Source organism: Oncorhynchus tshawytscha, linkage group LG12, assembly GCF_018296145.1.
Source record: "Oncorhynchus tshawytscha isolate Ot180627B linkage group LG12, Otsh_v2.0, whole genome shotgun sequence".
In the NCBI taxonomy this organism is placed as follows: Eukaryota; Metazoa; Chordata; class Actinopteri; order Salmoniformes; family Salmonidae; genus Oncorhynchus; species Oncorhynchus tshawytscha.
The window spans coordinates 43,914,517-43,938,282 of record NC_056440.1 but is presented as its reverse complement, the minus strand read 5'-3'; the positions used below and the strand labels follow the sequence as shown (position 1 = coordinate 43,938,282).

At 44.7% G+C, this 23,766-nt stretch overlaps 1 protein-coding gene across 3 annotated transcripts in view; it reads left to right on the top strand.

Annotated features, from left to right (window-relative positions):
• The window catches only part of vcana (versican a), a 60,352-nt gene extending 36,839 nt beyond the window's left edge, over positions 1 to 23,513 (top strand). Inside the window, exons 1-8 of one of the 3 annotated variants that reach the window (XM_042330677.1) lie at positions 1,435 to 8,318; positions 8,489 to 8,602; positions 8,873 to 8,986; positions 11,385 to 11,543; positions 12,169 to 12,251; positions 21,715 to 21,859; positions 22,075 to 22,296; positions 22,401 to 23,513. In XM_042330677.1, coding sequence (XP_042186611.1) covers positions 1,490 to 8,318; positions 8,489 to 8,602; positions 8,873 to 8,986; positions 11,385 to 11,543; positions 12,169 to 12,251; positions 21,715 to 21,859; positions 22,075 to 22,296; positions 22,401 to 22,564 — 7,830 coding nt within the window. In that variant the 5' untranslated portion in view covers positions 1,435 to 1,489 and the 3' untranslated portion in view covers positions 22,565 to 23,513. Of the gene's footprint in view, positions 1 to 1,434; positions 8,319 to 8,488; positions 8,603 to 8,872; positions 8,987 to 11,384; positions 11,544 to 12,168; positions 12,252 to 21,714; positions 21,860 to 22,074; positions 22,297 to 22,400 lie in introns of those variants that run through there. The other 2 variants (XM_024439544.2, XM_024439546.1) reach the window with 2 other exon arrangements.
• Positions 23,514 to 23,766: the final 253 nt, after the last annotated feature.

The window sequence follows — 23,766 nt, the reverse complement described above, 5'->3', positions numbered from 1 at the left end:
CACCTCTACACCCATAGACATGGAGAGATCTGGTATATCAACTACAGAGGATGACCAAGAGACAACTCAGCCAGAGGGTTCAGGTGAAGAGGTACCAGTGGAGACCTCCACTAATCCACAGGACCAGTTCACTGTAGCCACAGATGAGACGGAAATCAACGAGACAGAGAGTACATCTGATGCTCCAAGTGTTGCATCCTCAACACGGTCAACACAGATCAGCCAAGCATCTATGTCGTCCCAATATACTGTCTCCACTAGCACAGCTGAAACAATACAATCAGCCACTGCTTCATTGCCTGAGCAGGGAAGTGGAGACTTCACAGAACCCTCTACTTCAGAAAGTGAGGGCAAAGAGGATGAGAGTTCAGGTGATGACACATATGCTGTTACAACAGCCCCACTGCATACGACATCATCTTCAACAGACTCAATGGTTACAAAATCAGTAAGCACAGAGGTAACTGATGGAACCAAGGTGGTTGAACAGACAGAAGAACTAACAGGCACCGAGGGACATTCAGCTGGCTCTGACTCACATGTGGCGGCCTCAGTGGTCACATTCACAGATGAAGAGAGCTCTGGCTACCTGACACCTGATATGTTTAACAAGGAATTTGCTACAGCAACATCACTAGGGTCAGAAGCTGTGATGACCAAATCTTCCTCCCCAATAATCAGCAGTGACCCCTTCCAAAGCACAACTGTAGGAACAGTCATCACACCCACAGAAGAAATATATGAAACACCCTTGTACACTCCCGCTGCAGACATTGAAACTCTGGAGCTTTCTGTGGACCAAATAACTGGACTAGCAAGCACATCAAAACCCTTTGTCACTTCCTTCACTTATGTAGACATGGAGGTCTCTGAAATCTCACCAACAGATGGTGTCCAGGAGAAAATCCAAGCAGAAGAGTCAGGTGAGGAGGTACAAGTGCAGACCACCACTGAACCACAGGACCATTTCACTGTTGCAACCAATGAGACTGAAATCAGAGAGACTGAAAGCTCGTCTGAAACACCTCATGTTGAATCTTCAACAGAGTTCACACAGTCCCAGAAATCCACATTAATCCAATCTCCTTCCATGTCAAGCACAGATAATACAACAGAGGCTTCCACAGCCTCTTTCACAGAGCAGGGTAGTGGGGACTTGACAATAGACTCTACAGCTGAGGCTGAAGGGACAGAGGACGAGAGTTCAGGTGAAGACATCTCTGACGTGTCTACTCGGCAACCTGCAAGCACAACTTCTCCTCCCCTGTCTAGTGCAGCAACAACAAAGCAGGATTTTAACACATTTTCTTTCAGCACTGAAACAATCCAAGAAACAGATGTTGAGCTTGATGTAACTATATCATCTGGCACAACTGCAAAGGTTACTTCTAGCAAAGCTCAGGCCCTGGAAAGTGATGTGACAGATAAACCATCAGTTGCTTCCATTTCACTCACAGACAAAGCCAGCTCTGATGACCAGACTCCGGATATGTTTACCAAAGAGTCTGTCACTGCAAAATTCTATTCTGTATACAGCACAGACAAAACAGAACATGTCACATCCATGACTAGAGATTCTTCTCTGTTCAGCACTGAGCAACCAGGAAAAGTATTGACAATAAAGTCACATAAAGTTGCAATATATGATACTGCAAGGACTGCTACAACTTCTGTTTCTTCTCTATACAGCACAGATAAACCATCAATTGCTTCCATTTCAGATTTAACCTCCACAGATGAAGAACGCTCTGGTGACCAGACCCCTGATATGTTTACCAAATACTCTGTAACTACAGTTTCTTCTCTGGATAGCACTAAGAAACCTACCACCACGTCACATGAAACTTCAACAGAAGAGAGTGAAAAGACTGCTACAACTACAGGAACTTCCATGTTCAGCACTGACAAGCCAACACAAATACTGACCACAGCTGAGACTGCAGGATCTGCTCCAACTTCACCTTCTTCTCTGTGTAGCACTGAAAAAACATCAGTTGATTCCATTTCAGATTTAACCTCCAAGGATGAAGAGCACTTTGGTGACCTTACCATTGATATGTTTACGCAAGAGTCTGTCACTGCAACTGTTACTTCAATATACAGCACTGACAAAGCAGAACAAGTGACAACCACAGCACCGCCATTTGTAATGACCACAGGAGAGAGCGAAGTTACAGAGAAAACATCAGGCTCAGAACAACTTGTTACTACCGCCACTTTCACACCATCCACTTTGCCATATATTGACAAAGTGTTGGACTATTTACCTTCACCTGTTCAAACTACCACAAAACCTGAGGGAGAAGCTACCATATTCAGAGTTCTCCCTAACACAGAGACAAGCTTAGTAGTCTCCTCTACAGATGAAGAAAGCTCAGGTGACCAGACCCATGATATGTTTACCAAAGAGTCTGTCACTGCAACATTGTCCTCTCTTGTCAGTACTGTCAAGACAGAACAAGTCATGACCACACCAATGTCAACAATAATGCAAGCTTCTCAGACTTCCATATCACCTCACTCTGACTACGCCACTCCCAAGACAACGGGTGTCGATGACATATCAAAACGGATGGCGTTCACAACCAAACAACAACCGTCAACTGAGAGAGACACATTCAGCGAGGCAACAGGTCAAACAGAATCCATTGTGTCAAGCACACCAGGCCCAGATGAGGAAGGTCATATCAGCCCTGACACAGAAACCACCATCTTTCCTGAGGCTACACAGCCCCCTGTTACTGTTACTGGGAGTGATCGTACAACTATGAGTGACCATACAACACACCAATTCCCTACAACCAAAAGAGACCATACTACAATGAGAGTCCATACAATGAGTGATCATTTAACCACTGGAGACCACACTGTAGCAAGGGACCACACCACTGTCAGAGACCATACAACAGTGCCTTTTGGTTCACAGTCACCCATATCCACTGCCATCCCCTCTATTATCTATCAGGGTGTCACTGACCAGCAGGTTATGATCATCACCTCAACCAGCAGCCAAACCAAAACTAACCAGACCCCCACCATGGTGCTGCGTGGTACAAAACCAGCAACAAGCCCAGTTATCATATTTACAGAAGAGGCCATAGATGAGGACGAACTGTTCTCTACTGTTGTGGACAGCATGACCACAACCCCTGAGATTATCACTAAAGATGACACAATAATTGATGCTGATACTGTGACAATGGTGGACCCCTCCTCACAATTCCACCCCACCATATTTGCAGAGGAAGCAGGGGGAGTAACAGACCTTACCATGACACCACACTCCTCAATTGCAATGACAGAGGAACCTGAAGGGTCTGGGCCCGATTACTACTTGTCTTCCACAATTGACCCACCGAGTCTGGCTACAACACATATTCCGTCAGTCACCTCCGTAAATATATCTGAAGAGGCAAGTGCTGAGACGACAAGCAGCTCTACAAAAGTTGAAGGTTCAGAGACTGTAATAACAACCACCACATCATCTGTAGAGTATGTTGAGGCATCTAGTTCAGAGGTCATGTCCACTGTAGCTCAAACCACTCAAGCCACAACTGTTTTCACAGAGTCCAGCTCTCAGACGGCCTTCACCACATCATATATATTTGTTAATGAGTTTTCCAGAGATGGTGTCACGGAAGAGCAGTCCAATACAGAGACTACTCCTTCTGCCCCTGTATCATCCCATGCATCAACTCACCCCATAGATGCAAGCACACAGACCACAGTTAGCAGTGAGGATGATGAATCCCTGACAGATGAGATGGAATTATCCACCACCCCTTCTCCTACTACTATTGAATCTGCAGGAGAAGGCCCTTCTGATGAGGATTCTGAAGTGGAGAACACAACAACTTTATCTAGTTCCAAGCAAGCCACCGTGGTGTCTTTGACTGCTACACAACAGACGTCAGTGTCAACTGAGGAAGACAGAGAGACTGTGAAATCAACCCGTCCACTGCCTGTTGATGAGTTTTCTGGAGATGACAATTCTGAAGGCTCTGGAACCTCCGCCTCTGTAGAGGAGACCTCCCAAACCACAACTCCCACCCCAGACACGAGCTCAACAGCTACTGAGAAGGGTGAAGTGACAGAGGTTACAACTCCAGCACCTTCATTCTCAGAGGAGGGCATCTCTGGGGAGGAAATGACAACTTGGACACCCAAACTCTCTGAAACCACATCCTCTCTGTATAGCACAGATAAATCATCAGTTGCTTCCACTTCCAATTTAACCTCCACAGATGAAGAACGCTCTAGTGACCAGACCCCTGATATGTTTACCAAAGACTCTGTGACTACAGTTTCTTCCCTGGATAGCACTAAGAAACCTACTACAGCGTCACAGGAGACTGCAACAGCAGAGAGTGAAAAGACTGCTACAGCTACAGTTTCTTCTCTCTTTAGCACTGAGAAACCATTACAAGTAACAACAAACTCACATGAAACTGTAACAGATGAGACTACAAGGACTGCTACGACTTCCGCTTCTTCTCTGTATAGCGCAGAGAAACCATCAGTTGTGTCCATTTCAGAAATAACCTCCATGCATGAAGAGAGCACTGATGACCTGACCCCTGAAACGTTTTCCAAAGAGTCTGTTACTGTAAGTGAACAAATTACAGCCACAACTACAGTTTCTTCTCTGTTTAGCACTGAGAAACCAGGACAAGTAATAACATCGTCAAATGAAACTGTGACAGATGAGACTGCAAGGACTGCTATAACTTCAGCTTCTTCTCTCTACAGCACTGAGAAACATTCAGTTGCTTCCATTTCGGATATAGCCCCCGCAGATGAAGAGAGCTCAGGTGAGCTGACCCCTGATATGTTTGCCAAAGAGTCTGCAACTACCACAGTTTCTCCATTTGACAGTACTGTCAAATTGGAGCAGGTAACAGCCACAACAATGTCACCTGAAAAATCAATAGCAGAGAGTGAAAAGACTACATCTACCACAGTGTCGTCTCTGTTTAGCACTGAGAACACAGAGAAAGCTTACTCCCAGCTGAGTTTGTCTGTCCATTCCACTGTTGAGCCATCTGTAATGCCCGATGTGGTGGTCCAGTTTGTCACAACCTTTGTCCCCGAGGTGGACATGACAATGTCTGGGAAATCTTTCCATCAGGCCAGGTCTGAGATTGAATTTACCCAACATCCTCTCACTGACATCTCATCTGAAAAAACTGCAGAGGCCACCACGAGTCCCATGTTGCTTGAGGTAGATTCAAGGGACTCCATTGACACTGTAACCACACCTGCACAGGGCTCAGAATCACCTTTTGTTGCCACAGCTTCTACAGCAATACCATTTAAATCAGAAGTTGAATCTTCAAGCCAGGGACTTACAACAGAGAGAGTTTCTACTGATACAGAGGTCAGCTCAGAACAGGACAGTGAGGTCAACAGGACTTGCACTCCCACCAGTATCTCTATAAAGGAGGAAGCGACCGGGTATATTGTTACTTCTCTAGTCACGGACATTGCCACTGCAGTGTACAGTACACCTGCTTCCGCTGTGGTCACATCTGCTTTGCCAGACATTGAGGAAGAGGCGGACCATGAAAATATTCCAGATCTGTCACAGGTTGAATCTGAACCTGCTCTTCAAACAACCACAAAACCAGAGGGAGAACCTACAGCTGTCAGCACTGCCTCTGACACAAGTTCAGTCCTCACTTCCATCGATGAAGAGATCTCAGGTGATCAGAAACCTGCCATGTTTACCAAAAAGTATGCAACTACAACAACTACAGTTATTTCTCTGTTTAGCTCAGAGAAACTCACAACATTATTACAGGATTCGGTAACAACAGAGACTGAAGGCACATACCAAACCGAGGGACCAGCAATTACTCCTGTTATTGATGAGGCAGAGACGAGCCCAGTCCTACATGTAATGACAACAGCAAAATCACCAGATGCGAGTGCTGCTATTGATCAGACCACAAAAGCATCAGACTCTGAGGAGTCTTTTACTCCAGGTGTTGATGACACAGAAACAGGTTCAGTAGAAGGGGCAACTCCAATGACCACCCAGGAGTCTCTTGAAACAGAAGCTCATGTGCACAGTAGCACAGCCAAGCCATTGCAGACATCCACATCACCAGTCTCTGAATATGCGAGTGCCCTCACCTCTGCTAAAATAACTGGTGAGAGTGAAGAAACAGAACAGACAGAATCAACCAGCACAGAACAGCCATCAGACATTCCCAGTTCAATGAAAAGCACTGTGATCTCAGTCCTACCTGATACACATGAGGAGAGTTCAGGTGACCAGACTCCTGATATGTTTACCAAAGAGTCGGTCACAACTTTAGCTTCATTGCTGTATAGCACTGGGAAACCTACTATATCTTCACATGCAACTGTAACAGCAGAGACTGAAGTCACAGAAGAAACAGAGAGGCCATCGGGCTCAAAACAGCCGTCATCTACTCCTGTTATTGATGAGACGGAGACAAGCCCAGTCCTCTCCTCTACAGACAAAAGTAGTTCAGGTGATCAAACCCCAGCTATGTCTACCAAAGAGTCTGCCACTGAACAAGTGACAACCACAGCAATGCCACACGTAATGACCACAAGAGCAGATAGTGAAAAGATGGCAACTACAAAAGTGTCTTCTCTGTACAGCACAGAGAAACCCGACTCAATGAGTGACCTCGCCTCTGCTGAAATAACTGCTGAAAGTGAAGAAACTAAACAGACGGAATCAACAAGCATAGAACAGCCACCGGGTGTTTCCAGTTCAATGGAAAACACTGTGAGCTCAGTCCTATCTGATACAGATGAGGAGAGCTCAGGTGACCAGACTCCTCATATGTTTACCAAAGACTCACCAACTACTACAGTTTCTTCTATGTATAGCACTGAGAAAGCTACAACATCTTCACAGGAATCTGTAACAGCAGAGAGTGAAGTCACTGAGCAAACAGAGAGACCAGCAGGCTCTGACAAACCGTCAGTTATTGATGATACTGAAAGCAACTCCGTCTTACCTTCTGCAGATGACAAGAGCTCAGGGGACCAGACAAGTGAGAGTTTCACCACAGATGGTTTTGCACCAGAAGCTCCTCTCCTGGCTAGTACAGCCCCTCCAATTGTCTCTGTCCATTCCACTAAGGTGACAACGGAGGCCAATGTGATGATCCAGTTTGTCGCAACATTTTCCCCCAAACCAGACTTGACAACACCTGAGGCTTTGCTCCAAGAGGGCCTGTCTGAGATTGCATTTACCCATCGTTCCCAACCGGACATATTTTCTGAGGAAACGGCAATGCCCACAACCAGACCCATGCTGCCTGAGGAAGATTCAAGCCAGTCTGTTGACACTTTAACAACACCCGCTCAGAGCTCTGAATCAAATTGTGTCTCCACTGCCTCTCCAGTGAAGACTGGTGCTGTACCATCTACATCAGAGGAAGAGGAACAGGTTGAAGCTTCAAGCCAGGTACCTACAACAGAGGATGCTTCTCCTGGTTCAGAGGGCAGCTCCGAACAAGAGGCCGAGGTCAAAGAAACAGACATTTCTGCCATTGGCTCTCCTCTAACCGAGAAAGTGTTAGAAACTAAAGTGTATAGAACACCCACGACAGACGTTGATGAAGAAGTGGACTATGAGAGTATTACAGAGCCCTTACAGGTTGAGTCAAAACCTTCCCTCATTGAAACCACCACAACACCTGAGGTAGAAGCGACCACGCTCAGCAGTGTCCCAACGGAGGCTCAGAAGATTGAGCGTGCGTCATCAAGTTCAGAGAGCAGTTCATCGAGCAGCTCGGAGGAAGTGTCAAACCCGTCTGTGACTCAGTCAGCATTGACCTCCTCCAGCTCTGAAAGCAGCTCAGGAAGCGGCTTGGAGAAAAAGGTGACCATAGTTTCCCCTGTGAAGCCGGAGAGTGACACAGCAGAGGAGACCACCCCATCCCTCTCTGTTACTCAGGCAGAACTTGCAACCGCCATCACTGATTCACCCTCTCTCACGCATCCTAGGGCTGAAATTGAGTCAGCGGGTTCTGAGAGCAGTCCCGAAGGAAAGACGGCTTCTGAAGTTGTTACTCCTGCCACTAAGATGCCAATGTGGGAAATGCCAGAGTACACAACTGTATCGCCAGCTGAAACACAGAGCCAGACAGAATCGGTCTCTATGATCCAAAGCACTCCTTCATCTGTGTCTGAGGAGGAGGAAAGTGTGGACTATGATAATGTATCAGGACCTACATTAGTCGAGGGTGAACCCCCCATCAAGGTAGTGGAAACTATCACTTCAGCTGAGACTGGAATGGATTTGGGCCAGATGACTGTTGTTGAGATTGCAGGTATGTCATTTTAAAAATGGTGGTCAATGATACAATGCTATTGTGTGTAATGGAAATAATATCATCATATCATACTTTTTAACATTTGTCATTTCACATTTGTCTTCTTCTAGAATGTGATATCAATTGCATGTTTGTTTTTCTCATTTTACTTCTGATCTAACCCACAGGCATCCACTCCTGCACTGAGAACATTTGTCTGAACGGGGGCTCTTGTTACAGAAGCGGACGTTTCCAATCTTGCAGCTGTGCCCCTGGCTACAGTGGGGATCGTTGTGAAACAGGTATGCCAAGAATGTTTTTTACTAAGTGTTGTAGAGTGTGATGATCAGTTCTCAATATGCTAATGAAATACATTTGAAAGAGGACACATTTTGGTGGCTTACTGGTGTAGCGTTGGGTGCATTAGCCATGTGCCAACATTTCACGAATGGTAGGATCTGCATAATATTTGAATTCAGAGTTCTCCAGAAATATGTATTTGCCTCCCCCACCATTTTTTTGGTTTACCTATGCATTGTAATCTACCCATGTTATTTTTAAATTATTTTCAGACATTGATGAATGTCAATCCAACCCCTGTCGCAATGGAGGTACCTGCATTGACGGCCTGAATTCCTTCACCTGTGTTTGCCTCCCAAGCTATGCTGGATTGTATTGTGATGAAGGTATGTTGGTTACAATTTCCATGGGATCTGTCAGAATGATCCTCTCCGTGTCGAACATATCAGCTGAATCAAATCATTTGATCAGATATTGGTTTTAGGTTGTTTCAGGCTTCCAGGCTTTCAGGCTTTTTAAATCTTATGTCCTAACCTACAGTGTATCCACACATTAGAGCACTTGTACATACAAGGGAGAATATGACAGAGTAAAATAAACTACGTCATTGTTCGTAGCAATGGTGTGAGGTGCTCCATCGCTGGTTTCTAATTCACACCGAAATACATCACACATCATTGAATTTAGTTAACAGAGGAAAGACATTCGGCATTGTTTTGAGAAAAGTGACGTATCTCCAGATATTGTGTGTGTGTGTGATCCATCTTAATATGTGATCAGTTACCTGAGCCCTTGGGAAATAGAGTGAGACGATGAGACCGAGTCATTAAAACACTGGAGTTAGAGTAGAAATGGGATGGTCACCTCCCACCTCACAGTACAGCTCCATTCAGTGCCTTCTCCATAACACCTGCTGCGTTCCACTCACAGACAGTCTCTGAGTCATAAACATCTTTATTTATGTCTTCAGGACATCCACATTTTACAGGCCTTAGTGTCGGCCTCAGGCACTCATACTATTAAGATATAGGGTAGTGTTACTAAACACATTGCCAGGGGCTACAGTCTCTACAAATTCCACATGACTGGAAACACAATGGACTAATAAAGAAATCACAGACATTTGGTTGATGCCCACCCAGTCAAGTTGTAAAGGAATTTACCAGTACAGGTGTGCTAGTCTTAATCAGCTCAACAATGATGCAATCATTCACTGGCCTTAAGCAGTGAATGTGAAGGGAATCAGTAGACCTTACTGGATTTGTTCCACAGAACCTGGGTCGGGACACTCGTTGACATTGATGGGTGTGATAACTAAGGATGATGCCATCCAGACCAACTTATAGCCTCTTATTCGAGTCTATAGCTTCGCTGCACCCCATTTTGACCCTAGTGTGTTGACCAAGGGCATCATCCACATTGGCCAGTTTGTCCCGACCACACCTCGAATGTTGCTGCCTTCACTCATCAGCGAGCCGGGGCCGGATCCTGTGTGCTAAGACCCAGCTGTTTTCTAAGGGTCTCGTGCCAGAGGAGAAACAGTAAGGTTGGACAAACAGAGAAAAGGCCACAATTAATCCATAGGGTTGTGCAGCTGTATCAAGGGAGTAACCACGACAAGAGAGAGAGAGTAAATAGTAAATAGAAGTAAATAGACGTGTCACAGTAGTACACACAAGCACACAACACACACACACACATGATTGCATCATGACAGGGTTACAATCAAAATGGTTCATGAAATCTGATATTGAAAAAATGGTGCTTACACAGGCAGTCCAATTCAGATATTTTTTTTCTCCACAAATTGCTTTTGGACCAATCACATCAGATCTTTTTCCGAGCCGACCAAAAGACTAATAAGTATAAACAAGATCGGAATTGGGCTGCCTGTGTAAATGCAGCCCTTGTGTAATGAGGTTAGGAGATGTTATTCTTCCACTATGTCTGTTAGAAACTGAGGGGATTGATAGCTAAACAATGTGTAATGCTTCATACTTAGATTCTTATTTTGGGAAACGCCTGGCTTGGTTCCAATTACAGTAACTGCTGTAGGAACCGCCAGCTGATGCTAATCTATATTAGGAATTGCCAGCTGATGCTCAACTATATTCTAGAATATTAATTGGTACCAATTCAGGGGTTTCCCAACACAATTATCCATATATGCAGAATGTGACCTGTGAACCCCTGTAACTATTCACCTAGCAGAGCTATATCAATTACATTCCAAAACCGTGGTCTTACAGTATTTCACGTTTAATTAGCTATGCTGAGAACAATAACCTTACAATTGTTTAGCGTCGACCTGAGATTTGGGGAAGACACCGTCCACACAGCTATCCAGGATGTTCGTGTGACACTCCTGCTGTTGTCGACCCTGAGTGTCTTTCTTTGTTTGACCTCCCCACTCGTTTAGTGGCGCTGGGGGGTAAAGGAGACAGTGGCCATATCCTGACCCTGAGAGAGAGAAGTACAGTGAGAGCGACAGCGCTAATTAGTGTGTCCGAGATAGCAGCAGAGCCAGACGCACAGTACCCTGCTCTCTGTCTTTCTCCCAAATATCTCCTTAATCTATTTGTTATGCACTGGAGGATTAGTAACAAACAAAGATAAACATGCAGATAGTACCAGGCTCCGACAGGTGTTGGACAGATTGGACATTCTTAAATCTTAAGGCAGACTCTATATTTTTCAGTGAAATAATAATGAAAGGGTATTGGAATACGTGTAACCTTTGTATCTACTAATCATATTACCTCTCTCTCTCTCTCTCTCTCTCAGACACTCAGGCGTGTGACTACGGCTGGCATAAGTTCCAGGGACACTGCTACAAGTACATCCCCCAGAGGAGGAACTGGGATACAGCGGAGAAGGAGTGTCGGGTACAGGGGGCACACCTCACCAGCATTCTCTCCCATGATGAGCAGCAGTTTGTCAACCGTAAGTGTGATGTCACACACGCACGTACACGACACACAAACAACACTGTTAGTTGCACACAAGACACAACCAACTAGTAGTTCAAAGCATTTGCATTACCGGACAGGCAAGCAGACAGACACTCTTGCAGAGAAGAATGCTCAATAACACAGTATTAACCTGTAAGTTACTTCTACGGCATGTCATAGACAGTATACCTCCTAAGGCACAACCCCTGCAGGGTAGTAGCCAATAGTAGGATTATCATATATATATATATATCTGGAACGGATTTCCAGAAACACCAGGGGATTTCCAACACATGTATCCCCATGCTGCTCGCCTTAAAGTCAGCATTTGCTCATCTCATCAGTGTATATGGGCTGTGGAGCAAAAGTTAAAGAGGCATAGTGGATGACTACAGTAGTTTTCTGGCTGGTTGGCAGCGCCAGCAGAGTAGACGAGAGAGAGAGAGAGAGAGAGAGAGAGAGAGAGAGAGAATGGAGGCAGGCAGTTGGAACAGGAAGAGTGGTGCATGTATTTAAAAAATGCCTCTCTCTGTTTATGGTGGGACTGAAAGACGCCTAAATGAGGCAGTGGAATCAAATCATTGACCTCCTGTGTTTCATTGTGCCATGCACGCCAGGTCTTGGACAGGACTACCAATGGATCGGCCTGAACGATAAGATGTACGATAATGACTTCCGCTGGACCGACAGCATGCCCATGGTAAGAAGGGGTTCTCACACTTTTTTTTGCCTCAATAAACAGTGTTGAATCCTGTTAAATATGTTGCTGACACCACCGTCTGGGTGACCATCACCCGAGTGGCGCAGTGGTCTAAGGCACTGCAATTCAGCGTCACTACAGACACCCTGGTTCAAATCCAGGCTGTATCACAACCGGCCGTGCTTGGGAGTCCCAAAGGGCGGCGTACAATTGGCCCAGCGTCGCCCGGGATTGTCCGGCATAGGCCGTCATTGTGAATAAGAATTTGTTCTTAAATGACTTGCTTAGTTAAAGAAAGGTTACATTGAAAAAGATTATCCTGAAGTATTGAAAAAATAAACTCACTGTGGTCACTTTCTCATGACGTACACTACTTTGTCCTCAACACCCTGTTGAGCGCACTGGCTTGGTGTCACGCTACACTATATGTCCAGTGACATCGGGTGCCACTCAATGACAACAATCTCTGTCATTCACAAACTTTAACAATAAAAAAGAGCCACTAGGTGTGCCTCAGTATGTAGCGTTATGCGTCTGCTCAAGTGGAAGTGTGTTTGTTTATGGTTGTGTAAACTTACTGCAGATTCCCCTCACGAAACAGGAAAGTGGTTAATTACTACTTTCAGCTACGTTAAACAGATTAACTCTTCACTTCAAAGATAAGAGCCCACCATCACCAGGGGAGGCTGGAAGGGGGAGGGACAGAGAGTGCCTGGGGGGCGGGAGATAAGTTGTGTCCGTTTGCAGCAGGATCCCCTCTCAGCTGAGAGAGATAGGAATGAAGGTGTCAGTGATGCGGAATCAAGAGGAGCTGACAGGCACAGACAGGTACAGGCCTCCCCCTCTCCTCCCTCTCCTCAGGAAGCACAGCAGGCACCCGGGGGAAGGGCCACCAACCAGCAGCCAGACACACAGATGGGCAGCACCTGTGCACGGCAGCAGATAGAGAGAAGGGGAGGGGGTAGGGTAGTGGGCCTGGGTGGGTGGTCAGCTTTACTGTATCTCGGCTTTATCTATTATTTTTTTTAAATAAAGTGGTGATCCTAACTGACCTAAAACAGGGAATTTTTACTAGGATTAAATGTCAGGAATTGTGAAAAACTGAGTTCATATGTATTTGGCTTAGGTGTATGTAAACGTCCGACTTCAACTGTAACACGCACAGCCTTGATTCTCAATTAATTAAGGTCATGTATACATTCTAATGTGTGTGTGTGTGGGGGGGGGGAAGAGCCTGTTTGATTATTTTGTGGAGGATGCAGGGGGCTGTTGTGGGGTTGCCCAAGCGGGTGTTTGTTGAGTCAGTCAGCAAAGCAGGAAGCTGATGTGTTTGCTAACCGTAATAACAGGGTCCCTGCATGGGGCCTCAGGGAAGGAATGGGGAGAGAGGGGGGGTCACAGCTTTGAACAGACTATTTGAACAAAAAGCCTTGCTGAGAGATGGTAGCTCTGATCAATGCAGCAGTGCATTCCAAGCAGCTCTGAAGCTGTGTCAATACATACTCTACATGTACAGTTGAAGTCGGAAGTTTACATCCACCTTAGCCAAATACATTTAAACTCAATTTTTCACAATTCCTGACATTTAATCCTAGTAAAAATTCCCTGTCTTAGGTCAGTTTGGATCATCACTTTATTTTAAGAATGTGAAATGTCAGAATAATAGTAGAGAGAATGATTTGTTCCAGCTTTTATTTCATTCATCACAATTAGTATTTCGTAGCATTGCCTTTAAATTGTTTATCTTGGGTCAAGCTTCCCACAATACGTTGGGTGAATTTTGGCCCATTCCTCCTGACAGAGCTGGTGTAACTAAGTACTTACTTCTTGCTAAGTACTTCCGGCGCCGACAGAGATGGCCGCCTCGCTTCGCGTTCCTAGGAAACTATGCAGTTTTTTGTTTTTTTACGTGTTATTTCTTACACTAGTACCCCAGGTCATCTTAGGTTTCTTTACATACAGCCGACAAGAACTACTGAATATAAGATCAGCGTCAACTCACCATCAGTACGACCAAGAATATGTTTTTCGCGACGCGGATCCTGTGTTCTGCCTTACAACCAGTGTAACCGAGTGGATCACATGCAGCGACCAAAAAAAAAACGACTCAGAAAAAGAGGGAAACGAAGCGGTCTTCTGGTCAGACTCCGGAGACGGGCACATCGTGCACCACTCCCTAGCATTCTTCTTGCCAATGTCCAGTCTCTTGACAACAAGGTTGATGAAATCCGAGCAAGGGTAGCATTCCAGAGGGACATCAGAGACTGTAACGTTCTCTGCTTCACGGAAACATGGCTAACTGGAGAGACGCAATCCGAAGCGGTGCAGCCAGCGGGTTTCTCCACGCATCGCGCCGACAGAAACAAACATCTTTCTGGTAAGAAGAGGGGCGGGGGCGTATGTCTTATGGCCAACGTGACATGGTGTGATGAAAGAAACATACAGGAACTCAAATCCTTCTGTTCACCTGATTTAGAATTCCTCACAATCAAATGTAGACCGCATTATCTACCAAGAGAATTCTCTTCGATTATAATCACAGCCGTATATATCCCCCCCAAGCAGACACATCGATGGCTCTGAACGAACTTTATTTAACTCTCTGCAAACTGGAAACGATTTATCCGGAGGCTGCATTCATTGTAGCTGGGGATTTTAACAAGGCTAATCTGAAAACAAGACTCCCTAAATTTTATCAGCATATCGATTGCGCAACCAGGGGTGGAAAGACCCTGGATCATTGTTACTCTAACTTCCGCGACGCATATAAGGCCCTGCCCCGCCCCCTTTCGGAAAAGCTGACCACGACTCCATTTTGTTGATCCCTGCCTACAGACAGAAACTAAAACAAGAAGCTCCCACGCTGAGGTCTGTCCAACGCTGGTCCGACCAAGCTGACTCCACACTCCAAGACTGCTTCCATCACGTGGACTGGGAGATGTTTCGTATTGCGTCAGACAACAACATTGACGAATACGCTGATACGGTGTGCGAGTTCATTAGAACGTGCGTTGAAGATGTCGTTCCCATAGCAACGATTAAAACATTCCCTAACCAGAAACCGTGGATTGATGGCAGCATTCGTGTGAAACTGAAGGCATGAACCACTGCTTTTAATCAGGGCAAGGTGTCTGGTAACATGGCTGAATACAAACAGTGCAGCTATTCCCTCCGCAAGGCTATCAAACAAGCTAAGCGCCAGTACAGAGACAAAGTAGAATCTCAATTCAACGGCTCAGACACAAGAGGTATGTGGCAGGGTCTACAGTCAATCACGGACTACAGGAAGAAACCCAGCCCAGTCACGGACCAGGATGTCTTGCTCCCAGGCAGACTAAATAACTTTTTGCCCGCTTTGAGGACAATACAGTGCCACTGACACGGCCTGCAACGGAAACATGCGGTCTCTCCTTCACTGCAGCCGAAGTGAGTAAGACATTTAAACGTGTTAACCCTCGCAAGGCTGCAGGCCCAGACGGCATCCCCAGCCGCGCCCTCAGAGCATGCGCAGACCAGCTGGCCGGTGTGTTTACGGACATATTCAATCAATCCCTATACCAGTCTGCTGTTCCCACATGCTTCAAGAGGGCCACCATTGTTCCTGTTCCCAAGAAAGCTAAGGTAACTGAGCTAAACGACTACCGCCCGTAGCACTCACATCCGTCATCATGAAGTGCTTTGAGAGACTAGTCAAGGACCATATCACCTCCACCCTACCTGACACCCTTGACCCACTCCAATTTGCTTACCGCCCAAATAGGTCCACAGGCGATGCAATCTCAACCACACTGCACACTGCCCTAACCCATCTGGACAAGAGGAATACCTATGTGAGAATGCTGTTCATCGACTACAGCTCGGCATTCAACACCATAGTACCCTCCAAGCTCGTCATCAAGCTCGAGACCCTGGGTCTCGACCCCCCCTGTGCAACTGGGTACTGGACTTCCTGACGGGCCGCCCCAGATGGTGAGGGTAGGCAACAACATCTCCTCCCCGCTGATCCTCAACACTGGGGCCCCACAAGGGTGCGTTCTGAGCCCTCTCCTGTACTCCCTGTTCACCCACGACTGCGTGGCCATGCACGCCTCCAACTCAATCATCAAGTTTGCGGACGACACAACAGTGGTAGGCTTGATCACCAACAACGACGAGACGGCCTACAGGGAGGAGGTGAGGGCCCTCGGAGTGTGGTGTCAGGAAAATAACCTCACACTCAACGTCAACAAAACTAAGGAGATGATTGTGGACTTCAGGAAACAGCAGAGGGAACACCCCCATCCACATCGATGGAACAGTAGTGGAGAGGGTAGCAAGTTTTAAGTTCCTCGGCATACACATCACAGACAAACTGAATTGGTCCACTCACACAGACAGCATCGTGAGGAAGGCGCAGCAGCGCCTCTTCAACCTCAGGAGGCTGAAGAAATTCGGCTTGTCACCAAAAGCACTCACAAACTTCTACAGATGCACAATCGAGAGCATCCTGGCGGGCTGTATCACCGCCTGGTATGGCAACTGCACCGCCCTCAACCGTAAGGCTCTCCAGAGGGTAGTGAGGTCTGCACAACGCATCACCGGGGCAAACTACCTGCCCTCCAGGACACCTACACCACCCGATGCTACAGGAAGGCCATAAAGATCATCAAGGACATCAACCACCCGAGCCACTGCCTGTTCACCCCGCTGCCATCCAGAAGGCGAGGTCAGTACAGGTGCATCAAGCTGGGACCGAGAGACTGAAAAACAGCTTCTATCTCAAGGCCATCAGACTGTTAAACAGCCACCACTAACATTGAGTGGCTACTGCCAACACACTGTCAATGACACTGACTCTACTCCAGCCACTTTAATCATGGGAATTGATGGGAAATGATGTAAATATATCACTAGCCACTTTAAACAATGCTACCTTATATAATGTTACTTACCCTACATTGTTCATCTCATATGCATACGTTGATACTGTACTCTATATCATCGACTGCATCCTTATGTAATACATGTATCACTTGCCACTTTAACTATGCCACTTGGTTTACATACTTATCTCATATGTATATACTGTACTCGATATCATCTACTGTATCTTGCCTATGCTGCTCTGTACCATCACTCATTCATATATCCTTATGTACATATTCTTTATCCCCTTACACTGTGTATGACAGTAGTTTTTTTTGGAATTGTTAGTTAGATTACTTGCTCGTTATTACTGCATTGTCGGAACTAGAAGCACAAGCATTTCGCTACACTCGCATTAACATCTGCTAACCATGTGTATGTGACAAATAAAATTTGATTTGATTTGATTTAACTGAGTCAGGTTTGGCTGCCTCCTTGCTCGCACACACTTTTTCAGTTCTGCCCACAAATGTTCTATAGGATTGAGGTAAGGGTTTGTGATGGCCACTCCAATACCTTGACTTTGTTGTCCTTAAGCCATTTTGCCACAACTTTGGAAGTATGCTTGGGGTCATTGTCCAATAGGAAGACTCGTTTGCGACCAAGCTATAACTTCCTGACTAATGTCTTGAGATATTGCTTCAATACATCCACATAATTTTCCATCCTCATGATGCCATCCATTTTGTGAAGTGCACCAGTCCCTCCTGCAGCAAAGCACCCCCACAACATGATGCTGCCACCCCTGTGCTTCACGGTTGGGATGGTGTTCTTCGGCTTGCCAGCATCCCTCCTTTTCCTCCAAACTTAACGATGGTCATTTTGGCCAAACAGTTCTATTTTTGGCAGTTTGGAGCAGTGGCCTCTTCCTTGCTTAGCGGCCTTTCGGGTTATGTCAATATAGGACTTTTACTGTGGATATAGATACTTTTGTACCTGTTTCCCCCAGCATCTTCTCAAGGTCTTTTGCTGTTGTTCTGGGATTGATTTGTACTTTTCGCACCACAGAATGTTCATCTCTAGGAGACAGAACGCGTCTCCTTTCTGAGCGGTATGACAGCCATGGTGTTTATACTTGCATACTATTGTTTGTGCAGATGAACGTGGTATCTTCAGGGGTTTGGAATTTTCTCCCAAGGATTTTTTTCTTAGGTCTTGGCTCATTTCTTTTGACTTTCCCATGATGTCAAGCAAAGAGGCACTGAGTTTGAAGGTAGGCCTTGAAATTCATCCACAGGTACACCTCCAATTGACTCAAATTATGCCTATCAGAAGCTTCTAAAGCCATGAAAAACTTTTTCTGGAATTTTCCAAGCTTTTTAAAGGCACAGTCAACTTAGTGTATGTTAACTTCTGACCCACTGGAATTGTAATACAGTGAATTATAAATAAATTGATAAAGTGAAATAATCTGTCTCTAAAACAATTGTTGGAAAAATTACTTGTGTTATGTACAAAGTCGATGTCCTAACCAACTTGCCAAAACTATAGTTTGTTAACAAGAAATGTGTGGTGTGGTTGAAAAACGAGTTTTAATGACTCCAACCTAAGTGCATGTAAACTTTTGACTTCAACTGTATGTGTGTGTGTGTGTGTGTGTGTGTGTGTGTGTGTGTGTGTGCGTATTGTAGTGTGTGGAAGCAGAGTTACACTAATTATTCCAGGCATATATTCTATGTGGGATGTGATGACATAACACTATTGTATGTTGTTGGAAATGTGTCCACGACAGGAGGTTGATGGCACTTTAATTAGGGAGAACAGGCTTGTGGTAATGCCTGGAGTGGAATAAGTGGAATGGTATCAAATACATCACACACATGGTTTGAATCCATTCCATTTGCTCTGTCCAGCCGTTATTTTGAGCCGTCCTCCCCTCAACAGCCTCCTCTGGTGTACACTCTTAGAAAGAAGTGTTCCATAAAGGTTCTTTAGCTGTCCCCATAGGAGAACCCATTTTGGTTCCACGTCGAACCCTTTTTGGCTCCATGTAGAACCTTCTTTGGAAAAGATTTTTCAAAATAGGGTTCTTCAAAGGGTTCTTCTACGGGAAGAGCCGAAGAACAGTTTTAGGTTCTAAATAGCACCTTTTCTTTTCTAAGATTGTATTGTACAGTGACGATAGCAAGGCATTGAGAAGCCTCCGTCTCTTAACCCCACTCTCACCTTGTTGGAAAAAAAAAATCCTGATTTAGGAAAATTATATTGTTGGTGTAGCATTTGGAATATACTTAGATGAATTGATAATATTCTGTATTCCAAAATGGATCTGTGTCCACCATCTTACAAATTGGCAACATGACGTTGTATTTCTAGTAGAAACCTTATATTTCTCATGACTATTTCCATGCTGCACAGCACAAATTCTGTAGCAGTGTAAATGTGTATCTGAGCAGGGCTTACATGCTCAGTTTATTTTGTGTTTTGACCTCTTTTCTCTTCCTTTGTTTGGCTTTGAAGTGAAGCCTCTCTCAGAAAACTCTGTACAGTTATGTCATAGTGTAGCTGGTCTTTCAGTATCCTTTGGGGTCTCTGAGGCAGCAGCGTGGATGGGGTGATGTGAGGGTAGAGGACAGAGGGGTGGATGGGGTGAGGACAGAGAGGTGGAGAGGGTGAGGATAAAGGACAGGGGTGGAGGGGGTGAGGATAGAGGACAGAGGGGTGGAGAGGGGTAAGGACAGAGGCCGAGGGGAGGAGAGGGTTAGGATAGAGGCTAAGAGGGTGGTCAGAGAGACAGAGGGGTCAGTTTGAAAGTTGGGGAAAATGAAAAGTTATTTAGCTTACCCTAAGTGACAGTACATTTTACAACTCTTCGCCTGATCTTGTTCATAAGTAAACACGTGTTTAAATACATATAATTTTAAAATGTTTTTGCTGTGATGTCTATAGGGCCACAACATGACTACTATAATAGTTACAGATGTGTCAAAAGTCTGTATTGATCTGAACATGAAAAGGAAAATAGTGCCCCTGTGTGGGGAATCTAAGAATCACATACAGCAGTCACGTTCAGAAATTGCCTCACCAACCTAACTACACTGAACAAAAATATAAAAGCAACATGCAAAGTGTTGGTCCCATGTCTAATGAGCTGAAATAAAAGATCCCAGAAATGTTTCATACACACAAAAGCGTATTTCTCTCAAATGCACAAATTTGTTTAAATCACTGTTAGTGAACATTTCTCCTTTGCTAAAATAATCCATCCCCCTGACAGGTGTGGCATATCAAGAAGCTGATTAAACATCATGATCATTACACAAGTGCACCTTGTGCTGGGGACAATAAAAGGGAACTCTAAAATGTGCAGTTTTGTCACACAACACAATGACACAGGTGTCTCACGTTTTGAGGGAGTGTGCAATTGGCATGCTGACTGCAGGAATGTCCACCAGAGCTGTTGCCAGATAATTTAATGTCTACCATAAGCCACCTGAAATGTCATTTCAGAGAATTTGGCTGTACGTCCACCCGGCCTCACAACCGCAGACCACGTGTATGGCTTCCTGTGGGCGAACGGTTTGTGGATGTCAACATTGTGAACAGAGTGCCCTATGGTGACGGTGGGGTTATTGTATGGGCAGGCATAAGCTACGGACGACGAACACAATTGCATTTTATTGATGGCAATTTCAACGCACAGAAATATCGTGAAGAGATCCTGAGTCCCATTGTGAGGCCCATTTCTTTTAAGTTATCTGTGACCAACAGATGCATATCTGTATTCCCAGTCATGTGAAATCCATAGATTAGTGTCAAATGAATGTATTTAAATTGACTGATTTCTTCATATGAACTGTAACTCAGTAAAATCTTTGAAATTGTTGCAATATTTTTGTTCAGTATACAGTACATACTGAAATGCTATTGGTAACACAGACTGAAAATGTGAAACCAATGGCATTTGTTTTATATTTTCAACAGCAGTGTTGCTCCCTCCCTGCTGCATCAACCAATGCATCTTACACATTATTGGTAAAAGCCCAAGTTCCTTTATTATCAATAGAATCTAACTTGGTACACTTATGTGCAATAGCAAGGGGGAGCTGGTGGGTCATGTTAGGGGTAAGAAATATGTGTGATTTACTGTGATAGTGAATGTACTGATTGTGTAGCCTTAAGACTGGACTATCACTGATCATATCTACTGTTCCAATTGTACCCCAGAGATAAGCAGTGTTGTCAGCATGCTGTTAGCTGTCGTTCTTAGGGAGACAGAGTATGTGTTTCTGTATTGTATGGGGTAGGACAAAGTGAGACACTTGCTAGTGGAACTTCCCTAAGGTGTATTTACAGAGATCCTGGTCTGATCCTATTTGATTTTGTGGTATTCCAATTGGTTGTTTATGACTTATGATTTATTGATGACACACTGATCATATATTTGACTTGTGTTTTATATTGTATTGCATCATATTTTATATATGTTTCTCCAAGATGTTGAAATAAACATAATCCTAAACCTGATGATGCTGAGGTGGAGGTGATGAGGACGACGATGATGATGATGATCTTTTCATAACAGTTTGTTTCTGTTCTTTCTTTCCCTCCCCACCAGCAATACGAAAACTGGCGCCCCAACCAGCCGGACAGTTTCTTCTCATCTGGAGAGGACTGTGTGGTGATGATCTGGCACGAGGACGGCCAGTGGAACGATGTGCCCTGTAATTATCACCTCACCTTCACCTGCAAGAAAGGCACAGGTAAGACAAAGTTGTTTTTTTTGTCGTTTTTATTTTTATTTTCTTTGAAAACAATACTTTTTGCCATATTTAAAAAAAGGGAGTGTTTTCACCACAACTACACAATGTAAAACATGCAGTGCCTTGTTGAGAGCTATTTCAATCCACTGACTGTGTACATTATTCATTCATTCATCCATTCATCAATCCATCCATCCATCCATTAATCCATTCAGCCATCCATTCTTCCATCTACCCCTGTGTGTTCTCCTCAGTGGCCTGTAATCAGCCCCCTCTGGTGCAGAATGCTCAGACCTTCGGCAGGAAGAGGTCACGCTATGAGATCAATGCTCTGGTGAGGTATCAGTGTAAGGGCGGCTTCATCCAGAGGCATGTGCCAACCATCCGTTGCCGTGGAGATGGCCGATGGGACATCCCCAAAATTGCTTGCATGAGTCGTAAGTACAATAGATTGATTAATTGACTGATTCTAGTGAGGATACCTTTGTTTACTGGTTTTCACTCCACATTTTCCAACAAAGTGCTATTGTTTCTTCCTCAGCATCAAACTCCCAACGGGCATTCTCAAGGAGGCACCAGAACTACAGCCTGTTCAGCAGTAATAACTACAAGTGGCGGTCCGATGAGGCAGAGGCCCGACACCGTCCTCACCATCGAGGAAGGAGATTGAGGAGATCAGTGAACAGGCGAAACAGAAGACAGTGATCGCCGTGGTTAGGCTAGGTTGCGCCTGCTCACAATCTGCACAATAGGAATGCATGACTGTCACTCATGTGGAGATGTTTTTTTTTTTACGAATGAAAAAAGAAAAATACATTTGAACAAAAAAGGAACAAAAAAAAACAAACCCAAAGGAAATGTGAAATTTTCTTACCATTTTGATGGAATCTTGGAATGAAGTGCCTTTTCAAAAAATATTCTGATATAGGGACACTAATTTATAACAACGCCAAAGTGGATACCTTCCACTGGCTACTGGAAATTAAAGAAAAAGAACCTCTCATGAGTGTGCTGGGGAAGAACTTCGAACCAAATAGTGCATTCATTAGACAGTCCTCTATTTTACACAGACTGAAGATTGTTCAACTCTTACATGGTGAAAAAGATACAGGCAAATACCAGCTTTTGTGAAATTATTGCGCTTGTGTTATGCAAAAGAATTCAAAACATTTTCAAATAGTCTGTGCTACACAGCTCCTAACGCTCAAATGAATCCACAGTAACCAATACATCTCCCATTAAGGTCCTCTCCATAATCCGGAAATACAATTTCAAAGAAAGAGGATCTATCCTTGGGTTTAACATCAAAAGAGCTCCTGTTGTTAAACATGATTACTCTATGTATTTTATGCCGTTTTTCATCCAAGATTTCATCTTTACCAGAGGAACGGAGCAGGCCCTGAGACTATTGGATGGCACACATCACTGACCAATCAGATTTCAGATCACTGAAAGAGAAAAGAAACATGGGGGATGCCGAGCCAATCAATTTAGAGTGCTTGTGAGGTCAGCTTTGAACAAATAACCAGTTCCTTATCATCAGCTGCAGCCTTCATCCCGTCTCATCCGTGTGTTGTAAAGATAAATATACAGTTGAAGTCGGAAGTTTAAATAAACCATAGCCAAATACATTTAAACTATGTTTTTCACAATTCCTGACATTTCATCCTTGTCTGTAATACCAACATGTTTTAAAATTTATCAATAAGGTAACCTGCCTAGAAGACTACTGACACATAGCACTCACGTCTGCCACCATGAAGTGCTTTCAATGGCTGGTCATGGCTCACATCAACACCATCATCCCAGAAACCCTAGTCCCACTCTAATTTGCATACCGCCCAAACAGATCCACAGACGATGCAGTCTCTATTGCACTCCACACTGCCCTTTCCGACCTCGACAAA